This window comes from Erinaceus europaeus, chromosome 2 (genome assembly GCF_950295315.1).
Source record: "Erinaceus europaeus chromosome 2, mEriEur2.1, whole genome shotgun sequence".
NCBI lineage: Eukaryota > Metazoa > Chordata > Mammalia > Eulipotyphla > Erinaceidae > Erinaceus > Erinaceus europaeus.
Genome location: NC_080163.1, coordinates 67,543,698 through 67,564,268, shown reverse-complemented (window position 1 = coordinate 67,564,268; position 20,571 = coordinate 67,543,698). Strand labels below are relative to the sequence as shown.

At 37.6% G+C, this 20,571-nt stretch overlaps 1 protein-coding gene across 1 annotated transcript in view; it reads left to right on the top strand.

Annotated features, from left to right (window-relative positions):
- Positions 1-20,060, top strand: part of KCNU1 (potassium calcium-activated channel subfamily U member 1) — a 154,153-nt gene extending 134,093 nt beyond the window's left edge. The window contains exons 25-27 of the mRNA XM_060182759.1: positions 14,150-14,344; positions 17,357-17,481; positions 19,390-20,060. Of these exons, the coding sequence (XP_060038742.1) occupies positions 14,150-14,344; positions 17,357-17,481; positions 19,390-19,750 (681 nt within the window). The 3' untranslated portion in view covers positions 19,751-20,060. The remainder of the gene's footprint in view (positions 1-14,149; positions 14,345-17,356; positions 17,482-19,389) is intronic.
- The last annotated feature ends 511 nt before the right edge of the window (positions 20,061-20,571 follow it).

Below are 20,571 nucleotides of genomic sequence, written 5' to 3'. Positions count from 1 at the left end.
GTCAGATAAGGTGGGCTCATTGTTCTTAATAGCTGCATAGTATTCCATTGTGTATATGTACCACAACTTTATCAGCCACTCATCTGCTGTTGGGCACCTGGGTTCCATCCAGGTTTTAGCTATGTATATTTTGGTGATTAGTCTTTTGTCTGATGTTTGGCATGTGAAGATCTTCTCCCATTCTGTGAAGGGTCTCTTTGTTTGTGTGATAGTTTCTTTGGCTGTGTAGAAGCTTTTCAATTTGATGTAGTCCCATTGGTTTGTTTCTGCTTTAGTCTTCCTTGCAATTGGGTTTGTTTCATCAAAGATGTCCTTGAGGTTTAGTTGGGAATTGTTTCACCAAAGTTTTCCTCTAAGTATTTGATAGTTTCCGGTCTGACATCAAGGTCTTTGATCCATTTGGAGTTGATTTTTGTTTCTGGTGAGATAAGGTGGTTCAATTTCATTATTCTGCATGTTATAACCCAGTTTTCCCAGCACCATTTATTGAAGAGAGCCTCCTTCTTCCATTTAATACTTTGGGCCCCCTTATCAAAGATTAGATGTCCATAGGTGTGGGGGTTTAGATCTGGCCTTTCAATTCTGTTCCACTGGTCTGTGTGCCTATTTTTGTTCCAGTACCAGGCTGTTTTGATGATGATGGCATTATAATATAGTTTGAGATCTGGGAGTGTGATGACTCTGTTTCTGTTTCTTTTCCTCAGGATAGTTTTGACAATTCTAGGTGTTTTCTGGTTCCAGATAAATGAATGTAGTTTTTGTCCTATTTTTTTAAAGAAGCTTGGTGGAACTTTGATAGGTATCACATTAAATTTGTATATGGCTCTGGGGAGAATATTCATTTTGATGATATTTATTCTTCTGATCCATGAGCATGGGATGTATTTCTATTTCTTGGTATCAGTTTCTATTTCCTTGAAGAGTGACTCAGTTTTTAGTATACAAGTCTTTCACTTCTTTGGTCAGCTTTACTCCTAGGTATTTTATTGATTTTGTTGCAACAGTGAATGGGAGTGATTTCTGGATGTCTTCTTCTTCAGTTTTAGTGTTTGCATAGAGAAATGCCACTGATTTTTGTACATTGATTTTGTAGCCTGATACCTTGCTATATTGCCTAATAACTTCCAGTAGTTTTCTACTGGATTTTTTAGGTTTTTCTATGTATACTATCATGTCATCTGCAAATAGTGAGAGTTTGACTTCTTCCCTTCCTGTCTGTATTCCTTTGATTTCTGTCTCTTGCCTAATTGCTATGGCAAGAACTTCCATAACTATGTTGAAGAGTAATGGTGATGGTAGGCAGCCCTCTCTAGTCCCTGATCTGAGGGGAAATGCTTTCAACTTCTGTCAATTGAGTATGATGTTGGCTGTTGGTCTGCTGTATATGGATTCCACTATCTTTAGGAATTTCCCATCTTTTCCCATTTTTATAGAGTTTTGAGCATTAATTGGTGTTGGATTTTGTCAAAGGATTTTTCTGCATCTATTGAGATAATCATGTGGTTTTTTGCTTTGCTTTTATTGATGTGGTGAATGACATTGATTGACTTGCGGATGTTGAACCAGCCTTGCATTCCTGGGATGAATCCTACTTGGTCGTGATGAACAATCTTTTTGATGTGCTGCTGTATCCAGTTGGCCAAGATCTTGTTTAATATTTTAGCATCTATGTTCATCAGAGATATTGGCCTGTAGTTTTCCCTTTTTGTTGTGTCTGTATCTGCTTTGGGTATCAGAGTGATGTTGGTTTCATAATAAGTGGAAGGGAGTGTCCCTGTTTCTTCAATCTTATGGAAAAGCTTTAGGAGTATTAACTGTTTTATGGGTATTAACTGTTTCCTAAAGGTTTTGTAGAATTCATTTGTGAAGCCATCTGGTCCAGGATATTTGTTGTTGAGGAGATTCTTAATAACAGTTTTGATTTCTTTGTCTGTGATTGGTGCATTTAGGTTTTTTAGTTCTTCTTGGTTCAGTTTTGGAAGGGCATATGCTTCTAGGAAGTCTTCCATTTCTTCTAGATTTTCTAGTTCGGTGGCATATGGTTCTTCATAGAAGTCTCGCCTGATTTTCTGGATTTCTGTGGTGTCAATTATGATATCTCCTCTATCGTTTACAATTCTATGAATTTGAGTCTTCTCCCTTTTTTGTTTAGTGAGTCTGGCTAGGGGTTTGTCAATCTTTTTTAATTTTTCAAAGAACCAACATTTGGCTTCATTGATCTTCTGTACGGTTCTCTTTTTTTATGTTGTTTATTTCTGCTCTAATTTTAGTGATTTCTGTCCTTCTGGATGCTTTAGGGTTCCTTTGTTTCTCTTCCTCTAAGTACTTAAGTTGTGCAGTAAGGTTGTTTATTTGGGTTTTTTCTTGTTGTTTAATATGTGATTGTATGGCTATGAGTTTCCTTCTCAGTACTGCTTTAGCCGTGTCCCAAATATTTTGATAGGTTGTGTCTTCATTTTCATTTGTTTCCAGGAACATTTGTATTTCCTGCTTGAGTGTCTGTCTGAACCAATGGTTCTTAAGCAGTATGCTGTTTAGTTTCCAGATTCTGTGACTTTTAATAATTTTCTGTTTGTTGTTAAATATTAGTTTTACTCCACTGTGGTCTGAGAAGATACTTGGGATGATTTCAATGCTCTTGAATTTATTGATGTTGTCTTTGTGGCCTAAAATGTGGTCTATCCTTGAGTATGTTTTGTGTGGATTTGAAAAGAATGTGTATTCCAATTTTTTGTGGTGAAGAGCTCTGAAAATGTCCAAGAGGTCTAGTATGTCCATCTCTTCATTTAATTCTCTTGTTTCTTTGTTGATTCTGTCTTTTGTTGATCTGTGTAAGTGTGAGAGTGGGGTGTTAAAGTCTCCCACTATTATTGTATTACTATTGATGTATTTTTGACGTTCTTTGAGAAGGTGTTTGATGTATTTAGATGGTCTCTCATTGGGTGCATAGATGTTAATAATTGTTATTTCTTCTTGGTTGATTGATCCTCTAATTATTATGTAATGTCCTTGCCTATCTTTTATGACTTTATTTAATTTAAAATCTATTGTGTCAGAGATGAGAATGGTTGTTCCTGCCTTTTTTTGTGGTCCATTAGCCTGTAGGATAGTTTTCCATCCTTTCACTTTAAGCCTATGTTTATTTTGTTGTATCAAGTGGGATTCTTGCAAGCAGAATATGGTTGGGTTATGTTTTCTGATCCATCCTCCCACTCTGTGCCTTTTGATGGGTGAGTTTAAGCCACTGACATTTACTGATATTATGGATTTAATGTGTTGTAGTGCCATTGTTCAACAAGTTTTTATTTGATATGCTGCAAATATTATAGTGATGTTCTTGTTTATAAGAGGCCTTTGAGAACCTCTTTCAGGGCCGGTTTGGTGATGGTTGCTTCCTTTAACTGTTGTTTGTCTGAGAAGGTTTTGATGACTCCATCTAGTTTGAATGAAAGTCTAGCAGGATATATTATCCTCGGTTGAAACCCTTTTTCATTCAGGGCTTGATAGATATCTTGCCATTCTCTTCTGGCTTTTAGAGTTTGGGTAGAGAAGTCTGCTGATAGTCTTATAGTTTTTCCCCTGTATGTGATTTTTTGTTTTTCTCTTGCAGCCCTATGATACTTTCTTTATCCTTACTTCTTTTCATTGTGACTATGATGTGTCTTGGTGTCTTCAGGTCTGGGTTGATTCTGTTTGGGTCTCTCTGAGCCTCTTGGATCTTAATGTCCTTTCTGTTGTTCAGGTCTGGGAAGTTTTCTTCTATAATTTCCTCTAGAATGCTTGCTTCCCCTTCCTCTCTTTCTTCCTCTGGCAGGCCAATTATATGAATGTTACTTCTTTTGAAATCATCCCATATGTCTCTGTTGTTGTTTTCAGTGTCTCTCGATCTCTTTTTGAGCTCTTTCACCTCTTTCTTAGTTTTCTCTAGATCATCCTCTCTCTGGCTGATTCTATTTTCTGCTTCTTCTAGTCTGCTTTCCCTTGCTTTGGCTACTTTCTTCTTTACAGCTATTTCAGCTTTCTGTTCTCTAATTGCCTCAAGGTAGTTAGTATTTTCCTTGAGGGTCTCATCTGTTGTTTCCCTAATACTACTATTACTTTTCTCCAAAGTTGTTTTCATTTCTGTGATTAATAAATTTATTATTGCTTGCATGCTTTTCTTATCTATGGTTACTTATGGCTGATTTGTAGTTTCTTCTGGGCTCTTGTCTTCATTCATTGTATTAGCAGTTTTATTTGCTCTTGATCTACCCATTTTAATGTGTTTTTTATTTTTATGTTCTGTTGTTCCTCAGTTGCTTTGTTTTATGTACAAGCCAACACTATACTAAATACCTTTATGACAAATGCAATAACCACCCTCAGAAACTACAATAGTAACTAAAGCAATGACTGAAGCAGTTTAACCAATACCAGTTAGTCCCACAATGTCTCCAGTTCAAGAAAAAATAGCAACCAAATATAAATTAGAAAGATTAGAAAGGAAAAAAGGGATAGCAGGGATAGACAATTATGCAAATCTGCTGTCCACTGTAGATTCTAGGGGTAGCAAGAGGGGAAGGGGAAGTAGAGCAGAGACACACACAAAAAGAGTCCACTCTGAGTCAGACTTCTTCCCTTAAATAGTTCACAAATAAGTATCAGAGAATTCAGAAGGCAGAGGGAGGAGGAAGGGAGAAAGGAAGACAGGGGAAAAAATAGAGAAAAGAAAAAAGGAGACAGAAAAAAAATCTGTGAAAGGAAAGTTTTATATATATATATATATATATTTTATTGGCTTGGAGGTGGGAGAAGGGCGATAGTGTATAGAGGAGGTATGAAAAGTGAGACAAGTTTCTCTCACAGTGGGTGATAATTCTTGTCATCTAGCAATGGAAAGTATACTAAGAGTTAATTTTGGTCACCTGAGTGGGGGAAGGGATATGCCTGTATATATAATAGTATTTGTAAAATAGAACTGAGTAAAAAGCCCAAACAATGGGTCTACAGCTCGGACAACTCCCTGTTAGCCTATGTACATTTAGTCTAGACAACTGATTGAGAAAGAAAACACAATACAAAACAAACATGAAAAAAAGGAAAAAAAAAACTTTCAAGCACACTGGGTGAGGCTTGCTTGATTGCTAATTGTCACTTGAATGGGTCTAAGTCCCTTACTCAGAGGAACAACAGAAATAGCCTAGAGATTTGGAAGCAGGGTTTAATGGCACCCTGGTTGGCCAGGAATCTTGGTAAAGAAAGGAGCTCCACGGGGAGATTGCTAGCAGCAGCTCCCTACCCCCAGGGTCTGGTTATGGGGAGAGGGGGGGGGCTGAGAGAAATAATCAAGAAATTTCCTTTCTTTTTGCTCTAATTTTTAACCCAAACTGAATTATAATCACCTCCCTGGTCTACCTTTAGGATGCCTCCTTGCTTGTCCTGCTGAAGGCCAGGATTTCAAGGCTTTCTAGCAGTTGATGTCAGAGCCCAGGGGTGCTGCTACATTCCAGTCGCCATTTTGACTCCGCCCCCCATACACTGACTTTTGAAGATTATTCTTAGAGAACTCTGTGTCTTCCCAGTACTCAAAAGTTGCTAAAGAGAAAGTCAAGGAGGGGAGGCCAGGTTGCATTCAACTGTCATGCCCACTCACAACTCTGCACCCCATCAGACCCACTCTACTTCTTTCTGTTTTATATATGAAGCTCCTGCATAATATCTGATTTGAAGGAAGATTTCTGTTGCTAAGAGGTCTTTGAAAACCACTACTGGGTTATAAAGTTAGTATAATGGCTATGCAGAAAGACTTTCATAGCACCACATATCTCAATAAGCTAGAGCTGAGCAGCATTTTGACTGGTGAAAAAAAAAAGCACTCTCCTGTTTGAACCAGTAAAATACGAATTATCTTACTTTGAATAGTGTGTTGTTTTGCAATATGTGAGACCAGGTTTGAGGAAAGTCCCCAAGGCATTGAAGGAAATTTCAGTGATATGTTTTCTCTACCTCTCCCTCTATATCTCTATCTCTTTATCTCTCTCTATGTCTGTGTCAGACTTTCTACCTCACTATCTCAATCAGAAAGAAAGAAACAAAAAGAACGAAGGAAAAGAAGGAAAGAAGGAAGGGAGGAAGGAAGGAAGGAATGAAAGAAGGAAGGAAGGAAGGAAGGAAGGAAGGAGGAAGGAAGGAAGGAAGGAAGAAAGGAAGGAAGGAAGGAAGGAAGGAAGGAAGGAAGGAAGGAAGGAAGAAGGAAAAGGGAGGGTTAGAGAAAAGGAGGAAGGGAGACAGGGAGGGAGGGATAAAGGGAGGGAGGGAAAGAAAGTAGAAAAGCCACTCTTTAGAAGTTAGAATATCTGATGCAACAGAGAAGTATAAACTAAATGAACCAGAATCATCCTTTACTCCAAGTCCACTTTGCAATTTAGAGTCAGGAGTCTTGTATGAGAGATAAGAGTTAGCCGTTCTATCTCATTTTGTCTGTCCTAGAATTTCCCTTCCCAGGAACATCTTTCAGGTTGGAATCTTCCAGCCTACCATCCAGTCTAGTACACCAAGGGCTAGTTTCCTAGGACTGTACAGTTAGAAGTTATAGTTTTAATCAATGTGTTTCATTCCCTGAAACCCACACTACACAGAAGGGAGGGCCAACTAAAACAGACATATTTAGAATAAGCTCACGTGAAAGAAAGGGAAGGGCATCTCAGCAGTTTCTGAAATAAAATGAGCTAACTAGCTTTGACTCCAGTCATGAGCACCTATATTTATAACCATATTCCTAAAGGTCCTCTTCCTTCTCATGTTCACTGAGAAACAGAAATGTTTTTTATCTCACTGTTGCCTCCAAACCACCTGTAGTAAACACAAAAGGAGAATAAGCTTATAGCCCCTGTGACAGAAGAACATCTGAACAATGTATTGTGAACTTGACTCTTCTTGGAAATACTCAAGTTTTGTTTTCAATTTTCATACAGTTCTTTCATTTTCCCCAAATATACCAATATATATATATATATATATATATATATATATATATATATATATATATATATTAGCTTTTCGTCCACATTTACTGGCACAGTGGACACTATGGCTTCAAATATTTCCTGGTATAACACTATTACCAGCTCTTGATCCAGTGGAACAATTAATGCCTACATGATAAAATTCCAACAAACTTGTTAATCCTTTTATCAATAGTATTTCAATGCAATACAAAATGGAGAAACATTCTAACTGACTTCCAGGACTCTACTATGTGACATTACAATAGGGCATAAACTTAAGCACAATGTTCCTCTACTTATAGGAAAACTAGAAGCTGCAGGATATTACTTTCTCTTTTAAATTTTTATTCTTTTTTTATTTATTGGATAGAGACAGTCAGAAATCGAGAGAAAAGGGGAGGCAGAGAGGAAGAGAAACAGAGAGACACTTGCCACCCTGATTCACCACTTGCAAGGTTTTCTCCCTGCAGATGAGGACTGGGGGCTTAAACCTGGGTCCTTGTGCATTGTAACATGTGCTCTCAACCAGGTGCAACACCACCTGGCCGCATTGTAGCTTTCTTAAGGTCACTCCACTGGTTAGTTGCAGTTTGGTTATCTATATAGCCTCATTTTCAACTAAAATTTCTCAAAAAATGTTGAATCTTAAGGCATTTTGAAAAACTTAGCACTAAAGGCAGTAGGAGGCTAGGATACTAGTGCCTATATTATTAAGTACTATCCTAGCTTGTAAGATAGTCTCCAAGATTCATTGTATCTACAATACAAAATTGTATAAAATTCTAGTCAATGTGATATTATGAAAAATAACCGAGTTTAGAACTTCAAAGATAATTCAATAATGGTAGCACATCTCAGTTCTCATATTTTCTTCAGGTACAGAAAGAAAAACAAGTAAATAAATGGAAGGAAAAGAGAAAGAGAAAGAGAATAAAATTATTAACAATGTCCAAACCACAGAACCTTGAATAATGACATGGGCTCAAGGTGTAAGGGAGACATGTAAATCCCATTATTTCCCCTGACATAGAATTGCAATCCTTTTGATGTTAAAACTGAGTAAATGATATACTCAAGCCTAAGCCTCTTTCAGTTAAATATGTAAAGTACACATTTTGCTAGAGCTATTGGCACCAGGATAACCCTGGAATTTATACTTTTTCATTAGTAAGTGGATCATTATTCTAACAGCATTATGTTTGATCACTACACTAAAGTCATTTGTTCTTAAACGATTTGTAACTCAACTTGGATTTACACCCCTCATTACCTCCTGGATTTCAGGGCACCGGTTCTATAAATGACCTAAATGGCAGCATACTGGAACAAAGAATAAATAAAGATATCCTCATTCAAGGATACTTTTGGTCTGGACATGAAGGCATAGAAGGCATTTGAAATCACCCTTTAATCTGAAAAGGATTGTAAACCTTATTTTCTTTGATTTTCTCTTAATTTAGCTAGACTGTGTAATTCTCATGATCACCTTCCATCATTGTTCCTCTACATCTTACTAGCAGTACTTCTTTGTTAAAAATCAGCTGCCACTTGCATTCAATATTCTAAGACAGCTCTTGAGCACCTGCCTACTCAATGCAAACCTGACAAGCCAACTATTAGTAGACCCAAGCCTTCCTTTGAAAAAGTACAGAACTTAAGGAAGTCTGCACAAAGTATACTTTTTTAAATTTTTACTTATAAAAATGAAACACTGACAAAAACCATAGGATAAGAGGGGTACAACTCCACACAATTCCCACCATCAGAACTCCGTATCTCATCCCATACCCCTGATAGCTTTCCTGTTCTTTAACTCTCTGGGAGTATGGACCCAGGGTCATTATTTGAAGCCTGTCTGTGTCAGATCTACTAGAAGTGACTTTTAAATTCTCTCCTGTCCATAAACTCTGATCCACTCAATGTGGAACCTCAGAAATATGTCCCAATGAGTATAACTCAGATGATCCAGATACAATAAACCTAATGCTGAGATCAGAATTTACTATATTATACATATATATTTCATATAAGCATGCAAACTCAAAGGCAGACATTGTTATGTCAGAATTCAAGATTTTAAATCTGTTACTGAGAAATAACACATCTCCAAAAGCTGTTCATCTAGGATGTGCCAGTTCAAAAGACAAGCTCAAACGTGTTTCATACAATGAAAATTACAGAAAGTGAAATCGAATAAAAGTCAATGGGTTCACCAAATAGGTGAACCAAAAGTGATTTTTTTAGTTTTGCAAAGATGGGAAAAAGTTTGAAAAGTTGAGGACAGAGGAAGCAGACATGCAAAGCAAAAACATGAAGAAAAACAAATAGAATTTCAGCATATACAAATAGACTATTGTTCACTGGAAGAATTGTTCACAGAGGCAATGTGCTTAGGATAGATACTCAGATCAAGCCATGAAGACTTTGCTTGCCAAGGAATGTGAAACAAGAGGGTCCAAGAGGTGAATAGTATGACCTGGTCTGTGTTTCAAGAGAATCACTCTGCAAACTTGTATAGTAATGAAATGCAAAAAAGAAGGAACACAGGTTGATGAGACTGAACAGATGGAAGAAAGATAAAAAAGTCCAAGCTTCAGATGTTGTCTCTGAATAGGTGATGTGGATGGTAAAATCTCCAAATATTAACATCCAAAGACATTCCTATTACTAATAATAAAATAAAATGTATTGCTTCTTATAGGTAAGATATAAACATATACATTTTAAAAAAAAAAATATTTATTGATGGCATGTTGTTAAAATTTGTAGGCTCTAGCCGGGCTGGCTTGCTTCACGGGCGGGTAAGAGAGACGCAGAGACAACGGCTGGGCAGGGAAGCTGTATTTCTTTATTCAGGAACAACGATTCATAAACTAAGACAAACTAATCACCAAACAGAACTCTGCTGTCTCTTTGCGGCAGCACAAACACTCTCTCTTACTCTTGAACTCAGGAACTCTCCAACTCTGGAACTCTGGAACTCTCTTACTGGGGAACCCTCGGAAAACTCTGGCACTCTCGAACTCAGGAACCCTCTCCCGGGTCCCTTGGGGCGGGGCCAAGCGGGCCGCGAAATTAACTGGACTGATCCAATTCTCTTGGCGGGGGAGGGCTAGAACAAACCAATGTAAAGCATACGACAATGGCATCTGGAACCTGGTGGCTGAAAAGAGAGTTAACATACAAAGCCAAACAAATTGTTGAGCAATCATGGACCCAAAGGTTGGAATAGTGGAGAGGAAGTGTTGGGGGGGTACTCACTGCAAACTCTAGTGTGCTTCTGCTTTCAGGTATATATTTTGCACTAGTTTATGGATACATGTGAACATATGCTCTCTCTTACAGAACCTGGTGTATATCTAGGTTTTGGGACTTTGTTAGAAAGTGATCCACCCAGGATGGAATTAGAGAATACTATGAAAGGAAAGGTCTCACCCGAGTAATGAAGCTGAAGGGTTGTCATTTCACACCCGAAGTCTCTGGACACATTCTGAGCTGAAGCATGTTGAGGTGGCAATCGTTGCGTTGTGATCAGCAGATGCAATATTATTTGATATGGATTGGGAGAGACATGCGGGAAAGTGGGCCCTATCCTAAGGTTCCAGGACTGGGGGAAATATAGGCTCTATAGTGGAGATGTGAGGTTCCTGCTGTCTTAGGGTTCAAAAAGACAATGGATGGTTATCATCACATTATTTGTTAATTGGGTTAACTTTGAAAAGTCATTTTGTTAGGGTTTGCTGTATAGTACCAAGTATCTTATATAGCTGTGCCACTGGTTGCTTCTGATCTACTTGGTCTAGGCTTTTGAGAGAGATGCCATCAGGATGCCGGTCAGGCTTCCCTGGACTGAAGACCCCACCAATATGTCCTGGAGCTCCGCTTCCCCAGAGACCCACCCTACTAGGGAAAGAGAGAGGCAGACTGGGAGTATGGACAGAGCAGTCAATGCCCATGTTCAGTGGGGAAGCAATTACAGAAGCCAGACCTTCTACCTTCTGCAACTGACAATGACCCTAGGTCCATGCTCCCAGAGGAATAGAGAATGGGAAAGCTATCAGGGGAGGGGATGGGATATGGAGATTGGGTGGTGGGAATTGTGTGGAGTTGTACCCCTCCTACCTTATGGTTTTGTTAATTTATCCTTTCTTAAATAAAAAATAAATTAAAAAATTATTTATTATTGGTTAGAGACAGAGAACTTGAGAGGACAGTGGGAGAGAAAAAGAAACATATAGAGATACTTGTAGCTCTACTTCACCACTTGTGAAGCTTTCCCCTTGCAGGTGGAGATCAGGGATTTGAATTTGGGTCTGGATATGTAATGTGTGCATTTAACTAGGTAAAATTTCATTTTAATTATAGAGAAGAGTTCTAATTTAGACAATATAGAAAACACAAAAAAATTTAAGATTTATTTTCCCTTTTGTTGCCTTTGTTTTTGTTACTGTAGTTATTATTATTGTTGTTATTCATGCTGTCTTTGTTAAAGAAGACAGAGAGAAATGGAGAGAGGAGGGGAAGACATGGGCAGGGAGAGAAAGGTAGACACCTGCAGACCTGCTTCACCACCTGTGAAGTGACTTCCCTGCAGGTGGGAAGCAGGGGCTCGGACCAGGATACTTATACTGGTCCTTCGCTTCATGACCTCCCCCCCCCAAATAATAATTTTTAAGTACAGTTGGTACATGTGTAAAGTTTCTCAGTTCTCTGCATAACACTCTACCCTACCACCCAGGTCCTTCTCCAACATTATGTTCCAGGACTTGAACACCCCTCCTCTCAGGGTCCTTTACTTTGTTGTACTACACCCAATCTGGTCCAAGGTCTGCTTTGTATTTTCCCTTCTGTTCTATTTCTCAACATCTGCCTATGAGTGCGATCATCCAATATTCACCTTTCTCTTTCTGGTTTATCTAACTTAACATGACTCCGTTAAGCTCCACCCAAAATGAGGTGAAGAAGGTGAATTAACTATTTTTTTCTTTATTATGGGGATTAATGGCTTCTAGTAGACAGTAAAATACAGTACTTTATACATGTGTAACATTTCCCAGTTTTCCATTTAACAATCTAACCCCTTGTTGGTCCTCCTCTACCATGATGTTCCAGGACCTAACTCGACCCCCACCCCCAACCTCAGTCTTTTACTTTGGTGCAATACACCAACTCTAGTCGAGGATCTACTTTGTGTTTTCCTTTATGTTCTTAATTTTAAACTTCTATGTGTAGGACCATCCCATATTCATCCTTCTCTCTCTGACTTATCTCACATAACATAATTCCTTCAAGCTCCATCCAGGATGAGGTGAAGAAGGTGAATTCACCATTTTTAATAGCTGAGTAATATTCCATTGTGTATATAGACCACAACTTACTCAGTCACTCATCTATTGTTGGACAGCTGAGTTGCTTCCAGGTTTTGGTCATTACAAATTGTGCTGCTATGAACATAGGTATACACAGATATTTTTAGATGGGTATGTTTGATTTCTTAAGATATAATCTGAGGAGAGGAATTTCAGAGTCCTAGGGTAGTTCCATATTTAGCCTTCTGAGAGTTCTTAGACTGCTCTTCATAGGGTTAGACCAATGCAAATTCCCACCAGCAGTTCAGGAGGGTTCCTTTGTCCCCACAATTTCTCTAGCATTTGTTGTTACTATCCTTTCAGATATATGACATTCTCACAGGAGTGAAATGGTATCTCATTATTGTCTTTATTTGCATTTCTCTGACAATCAGTGACCTGGAGCATTTTTGTCTTATGTCTGTTGGACTTTTTAAAAATCCACCACCCAAACAGGGACTCTTTACAAAATGGAAGATCTTTTCATGTCATACATCAGGCAAATGGATAATAACAAAAATATATAAAAAACACACAACATTTAGCAACAAGAAAACAAACAATGCCATCTAAAAATGGGGAGAAGATATGAACAGAAAATAGAAATTTTAAAATATCACATAGCCAATGGACTGGAGTAAACCCAATGTGTAATGTATTACAATGTTGTTCATATGTCTATCAAGGCTTAGTTTATACTGAATATGATATAAATCTTTTTGGTAAAGAGTCCAAGACAATGACCAGGCTTATACAGAGTCAAGTTAGTTACAGAGTACTGTGTAGATCCTATATGTTGTTCTCTGGTTCATTTGATCTCAAATCATTCTAAAATTTCATCTCTTCACTCAGCATCCTTAATTTGTGAGGTACATGAGAAAAATTATGGCAGCTCTAAATAGTAATAAGCCTTAATCATAATAGTAATAAGCCTTAATCATAAGCAGCATGACTTTCTCAAGAATATTATAAATGGGAGTCGAGCAGTAGCGCAGCGGGTTAAACACAGGTGGCGCCAAGCGCAAGGACCAGCATAAGGATCCCGGTTCGAGGCCCTGGCTCCCCACCTACAGGGGAATCGCTTCACAAGCGGTAAAGCAGGTCTGTAGGTGTCTATCTTTTTCTCCCTCCATCTGTCTTCCCCTCCTCTCTCCATTTGTCTCTGTCCAATCCAACAATGATAACAATAATAACTACAACAATAAAACAACTAGGGCAACAAAAGGGAATAAATAAATAAATATTTAATAAAAATAATATTATAACAAAATGATTTTAATAACTCGAATCACAGAAGATCTAAGTATAGATTACAATAACATTATCAGTAGTCCCTTAAGGAAAAATCTATAGAAATCTCATTATATATATATATATATGAGATTTAAATATATGCTACTGATTATTAAGGGATCTGTGACTTGAAATACTCTGGTCATTTGAGGACAAAGATACATCTTTGCTGTCTATATAATTCCCCATTTTCTTCTGCTGCAAGTGTAAGACCCAAGGGAGTAGAAATTGGTTAACTGCTCTTTTCTCTGTGCATTACCCAGCTGAATGCCTTATTCAAAGTGCCAACATTTAGTCAATTTCTGGCAATAGCAATGAGAGACACTGTTTTTTATATGTCCTATCAGCCCTCTTCAAAATGTGATGCTCAACTGGGAAATGTTATGTATGTAAAAACTATTGTAAAATATTCATTCCCCAATAAATAAATAAATAAATAAATAAATAAAAAGTGATGCTTACTTTCAGAGTATACATATTGACTCTTCTTGTGACTTTGCACATCACTTGTCCTTCCTTCAGGCCTTCTACAACTATCATGTCCTGGAATTACTTCATATGCTGGTGACAGGCGGGATAAGTTCTCAGATGCAACAACATTTAGATAAGGAGAAGGGCAACGAACTGACTGACAGTGGACATACACTTTTGTCTGGAAGAATGCGGTGTAAACTGGGACTTCTGTCCTTAAAAGGAACCATTTTATCAGATGTTCCAGTGAGTATCCGTGTATCATATTTTTTTAAAAAATCAATTTCCTTTCCTCTTTCAGTTTCTGAAAATGATTCATGTTATTTGAATTCCTGGAATTTATTTAGCACAACCATAACAATAGTAAAGATAAACTAACAAGTCTTATATTCATAGAGTAACTTAGGATGCAGTTTTACATTATATTAATTTTTATAACTATTCTAGGAAATAGGTAAAAAAAAATTAGTTGTGAATTCATCTTCCAAGAAGAAAAGTCCAAGTCTGTGTATTAGTGAGTATAGTAATTGTATACATACTATCTTAAATAAGAGTTAGTTCACCCAGTAAGGTGCACACTTTCCCATGCACTAGGAGCCAAGATTGAGCTTCCAGTCACCACATGAAAGCACCTTCATAGGGGAAACTTCACAAGAGGTGGAGTAATGCTATGGCATCTCGCCTTCTCCTCTTGCTTCTCTCATCCTTTGTGTGTCCTTCCTTCAATATTAAAACAAAATAATAATAATAATAATAATAATAATAATAATAATAATAATAATAAATCAAGAGTCGATCAGGAGCAGAGGATTCATGCAGGTATGGAGCCTCAGTAATAAACTTGGTGGCAAAATAATAACTACTACTAATAAGAAACATTTTTAAAATTTAGTAAGCATTTCCCTTAGTCTTACCTGCTTTTTTCCCACTTAATCCATCTGCGAATTTGCATCGGAGACATTATTATTGATTTTACTGAACAGTCAGTCTATAAGCCAATGCATAGAGAAACAAACGCTTACCTAAGACCACACTGTCTACTAGTGGCAAAACTGGGTGTCTAATCAATGCCTGTATACCTAAACTACTGAATAAATGAGACAGAAAGATACTGTGTTTGAGTCTCAGTGTTTGATTGGAGCTAATCAGTGGGAAATGCTTTTGATTAGATCTTTGAGCCTGTGTATTGTAGATTGTAATAGCCATTCTGGCAAATTCTAAGGGCATATCTGAACATTTGGTATCAGTGTAGAAAGAGTCCAGTTTAGGAACAAGTAGTTTATTCATGCATAAAGTCCTTTGGCTAAGTTTTCATTGACATTGTAATAGGCTTCCCAAGGTTACTGCCAGGGGTGAGCCTTTACAAGAAACTTTTTTTGTAATCTCCTTTACAAAGAGGACACTCTTCCCAGCCTCTGTGCCTTGTGTTTCCAGGCAGATGCTGCCAGAAAGAGCAAGCTTCAGGCTTTGTATTACTGAATTCCAGATGCAAACAACATTCTAGAACATTCCCAGGATGATTCTGATCCCTAGAGCATCCTGGACTGGGGTTTCTGAGTGAAATATGACAAAGTTATTTTCCTCAAATAGATTCTCAAATTAAAGCGTAAAGATATTGTCATATAAAAAGGCATAGAAGATGTTGCGATATTCCCAAAGAACCAATATATTGTTTAATCTCTAATTGAGTCATTTCAAAGGTTTCTCACATCAGTCTGATTTTAAGTGAATTTAAACTCAGAATAACTGTCACTGACATTTTTAGATTGGTTTCAGAGATCACACTAGATTGGCCTATACTCCACTTTTCCCTTTTTCCTGTTATATCATTCCTTCCCTTTATTCTTATTGTTATTTTTATTTTATCTTTTTGTTCTCTGCCACCAGATAAAATCTCTAGGGCTCACTGCTGGCACTACCAATCTATCACTTTAAGCAGCCATCCCCCCTTTTCTTTCTAATTTTTATTAGATAAGACACAGAGAAAATGAGGTAGGAGGGGGAGATAGAGAGGAAAAGAAAAATAGACACTTGCAAACCTTTACTGCTTGTGAAGCATCCCCCTGCAGGTGGGAGGTAGAGGGCTCAAACCCAGGTCCTTGCACTTAGTATTATGTGTGTTTAACCCAGTGTGCCACCATTGGCATCTCCCTTTCCCTTTGTTCTTCACCCTAAGGAACCACAAAACTGGACAGATTATTCTCTGTTAATGTCACTGAACAAATCCATGCATATTGTTTTTGAATCCACTGTCTACTTGTTATACCAACTTGATTCTAGCTTGAGAACAAAGTCGAGAGACCCACTTGGGGTTGTAATTTGTCATAGAATGGTATAATGAGATCACTCCAGGGACTGGGCAGTGATGATGCGTACACATTACCATATCCAAGGATCTGGGTTCTAGCTCTAGCTCCTCACCTGCAGTGGGGACACTTGTTGAGAGACAAAGCAGGTATGCAAGTGTCTGTCTGTCTCTCTTACTTTCTATCTCCCCAGCCTCTCTCAATTTTTCTCTGTCCTATCAAATGTAAATAAAAAAGGGGAAGAAATGGCCAATAGGAGTGGTGGATTTGTAGTATCAGCACCAAACCCTAGGGATAACTCTGGTGGAAAGAAAGAAAAAGAAAATCATCCTGGAGTCACTTATCATCGAATACATTATATAACTTGAAAACTGACCTTTTGGTCATTGGTCATTATTAATTCTTAATAGTTGCCAAGATAGTTATGGAAACAAAATATGAGCATAACTATATGCTACATCATACCTAGCAAATATTCTCTTTTTTTCTTTTAAAAATCATTTATTTATATTAAAGGAAGAAGAAGAAGAGAAAGAGAGAGAGAGAGAGAGGAAGAGAGAGAGAGAGAGAGTGAAAGAAAAAGAGGGAACCAAACATTACTCTGGTGCTGCTGGAGATTAAACTTGGGACCTTACACTTGAAAGTTCAAAACTTTATCCACTGTGCCACCTCCCAGACTATGACTAGATGTTCTCTAAAGACAAGAGTGACAATCAACTACTCTTTCAAGGATGTACTGAATATTTTAATTAAAAAAAGCAAAATTATTGGAATTAGGCACTAAACAATAACCCTAGTTTTCAAGCTAAATGATGCTACCACAAACATATTAAGAAATAATGTTTAGACCTTCCAAACTTCTACTGCAAGGAAATACAGATGGCATTCCAGTAAGTGCTGTTATTCAGTGAGTTAAGTAATAGTACTTTGTGCTTTTCTTTTCTCTGTGCAGGTGAAAGATACCTTTGGACAGTTGTTCTGTGGCTCCTTAGATATGTTTGGATGCCTGTGCCTTGGCCTATACCGAATGATCGATGAAGAGAAGCAAAACCCAGAGCACAAAAGGGGAGTATGTTACTTTGGCAAATGCTAGCCAGCCATCCCAGCCCAAGAGCCTAAGCTACTGTTGTTTTTGTTTTGTTTTTATTTTTTATTAGTAATTTAATAATGATTGGAAAGATTGTGGGATAAGAGAGGTAAAATTCCACACAATTCCTACCACCAACAGAGTTCCATATCCCATATCATGAGTGGTGAAACAGGTCTGCAGGTGTCTATCTTTCTCTCTCTCTCCCATCCCCTCTCAGTTTCTTTCTGTCCTGTCAAATAAAAATAGAAACGAAGGAAGGAAGTAAAGAAGAAAGGAAGAAAGAAAGAGAGAAATAGAGAAAGAAAGAAGGAAAGAAAGAAAGAAAGAAAGAAAGAAAGAAAGAAAGAAAGAAAGAAAGGTGAAAATGGCCACTGGGAGTGGTGGATTCGTAGTATTGGCACCTAACCCCAGCAATAACCCTGTAGCAAAAAACAAAAAAGAAAAGAAAAGAAAGAAAAAGAAAAGATTGACTCTAGTAAATCTTATTTAAAATGTGATAAAGGGTATAAGAAACTCTTTAGGGAAGATACAATGAAGGGTCAATAAGGCTGTTTGTTAGGGGCTAGGCAGTGGCATACTGGGTTAAACTCATATAGCAGGATTGGTGTTTGTGGGCAGAGTGAATAAATGCAGGATAAATTCAAGTAATGTAATTCTATATCAACAATCTCACATGATCATTGATGTCTTAATTACTTCAACTCATGTTTGTGGAGGATTTTTGATGTTTCTGATACTATGCTGAGGTACCAGGCACTTCCCTCAGAGTTTTTCCATATTCATTAATTCCTTAAAATAAATTAATAGTAAAAAAGGAGGGGGTGGAAAAATAGCTCATTTGGATAATGGCATATTTTTTTAATGTGCCAGACCCAGAGGGTTCAGCTTGACACCACTGCATTGAAGGAAGCTTCAGTGAAATGGTCTCTTCCATTATCTCTTGGATTCTCTGTATCTATCTAAAAGTGAATTAATGAATTAACAATAATAATAAACTTGTGGATAGTCACTACTTGCTTACCAAAATTTCAATAGCACTTTGGTTTTATTTTGTTTTTCTTTTCTTCACTGGCCACTTTCCATTCTGTGTGAAAGCTGGAGGTATAAGGAGTAGGGTAATAAGTCTTAGAATGAAATACCTAGGAACTTCATCTAAACTTTGGTTTTGAAAAGCTTGACTAAGTGCTCAACATCATGCAAACTCAATTAATTAGTGCAATAGAGAATAAAGAGAGAAAAACCTGGAGCTGATAGGCAGCTCACCAAGTAGATCTCACATAGTACTCTGTGTGATGATCCAGATTCAAGTCCTTGATTTGCACCTGCATGGGGATGGAGGGTAGAAGTAAGGTACACAATAAGTGAAAAACTAATGCAGGTATTTCTTTTTCCTTCTGTTTCATGGAGGGAAAATGTCCACTGGGAATGAGAAAAACAAAAACAAAATGGCTGGAATTAGAAAGGCAATTATAGTAGGTTTGAGCCAGATTGCTAATGCCAGTGAAGGAGACTGCTGATTTGGTTTCTCTATCTGAAAGAGTTAAATAAAAAAAGAACAATAACAAAGGAAGAGCCAGTATTGTAATTCTGTCCAAACAGCAATTCTATTCCTCTGTGATCAAAATTCTGATCAAAGTAAGGCCAGATAAGACAAATTCTATGCCTAAAGTCAGAAATGTTTAATTTCAAACTCAGGAATTAATGTTAGTCCACAATTCCTAATCTTAGACCTTCACAATTTAGTATTAATCAGAAATCAAGTGAAGCAAAATAAAACTCCAGCACAATAACTTTCAAATTTTTGGCCACTTGCTCATAGCCATAAGAACTTGAAATTCATTATTTGTTTTGTTTTTCTTTCTTTCTTTTTTTTTTTTTTACAGGTTTGTGATTACTCGTCCACCCAATGATTTTGTCCTGATCGCCACGGATCTTGTCTTTTGTGCCATCCCTGCTGACATTGCTTACTATAAAAAGACCAGTTATATAGATGAACATCCACATGAAAATATTCATATACCACCAAAGGCAACAGAGACAGTTATAGACTTACGTTCTCCCACAGCTGAGTCAACAACAGAAACTGAGGACTTTAAAACAGAAATACATGAGACTTCAACAGAAACGATAGGTCCATTAATCCATTCTCGAAGTTTAAAATCTATGTCCCCAAGTGAAGATAGACCATTATTGTTGATTCAGAGTAGCAGCCTATCATCCCAAACATACATAAGTGAAACTGAAACAGAAAACTGAGAGAAAAACAAGAATGAAACTACACTTCACCAGTTCTAAGCCAAAATATATTTGTTGATGTTGTCACAAGTTCCTTGCTACACAAAGGAAGCTTGATACCTAAAAAGAATTTCCAAAGCTGGTGACTTTGAAGCAGGAAAATAAAAATGGAAGCATGCCATTTTTGTGCCCATTGCATAATGGTTGATTAGTAAGCCCAGACTATTTGAGAAGAAAAACACTTGATCTAATGCTTGCCTAATACTGGATCAGCTGTGACAAATAAAGATATGCATATATATATACACATATATGTTAAATGCCTCTGTAATGAGAGTTGATTTATCTGTTATCCTGTGATCTAAAAAATATGTTAGTTTGACTTATGTTTAAAAAAATCTTTTTAGGGGATGAGTGGAATAGCTTACTTGTTATAATGCACTGCTTTGGCATTCAGGCAGCCCAGGTCCAAGCCCTGCCTTCATCACAATGAAGGGTGCTTTAGTGCTGTGGTCTCCTGTTGTTTTCGACGGGTTAGGTTGTTTTCGCAGGGCTGGCTTCACGGGCAGGTAACAGACGACCAGGGATTCATGGTTGAGCTGTAGGCAGTATCTCTTTATTCATGCAGGACACAGCACGATCTAAGACGAGCTAAGCTGAACTCAAGGTACAGTACAGTACTCTAAAACTCACAATGCTGTCTTTATATATACTTCCCAAGTAGGGTGGAGAGAAAAGTGACTGGTGAAAATCAGAGTGTGACAAAGAGGGGATCAGGGTGTGACAAGGAGGGGGGGTGGAGCAAAAACATATCATGAAACAGTGGGGATTGGACCAATGCC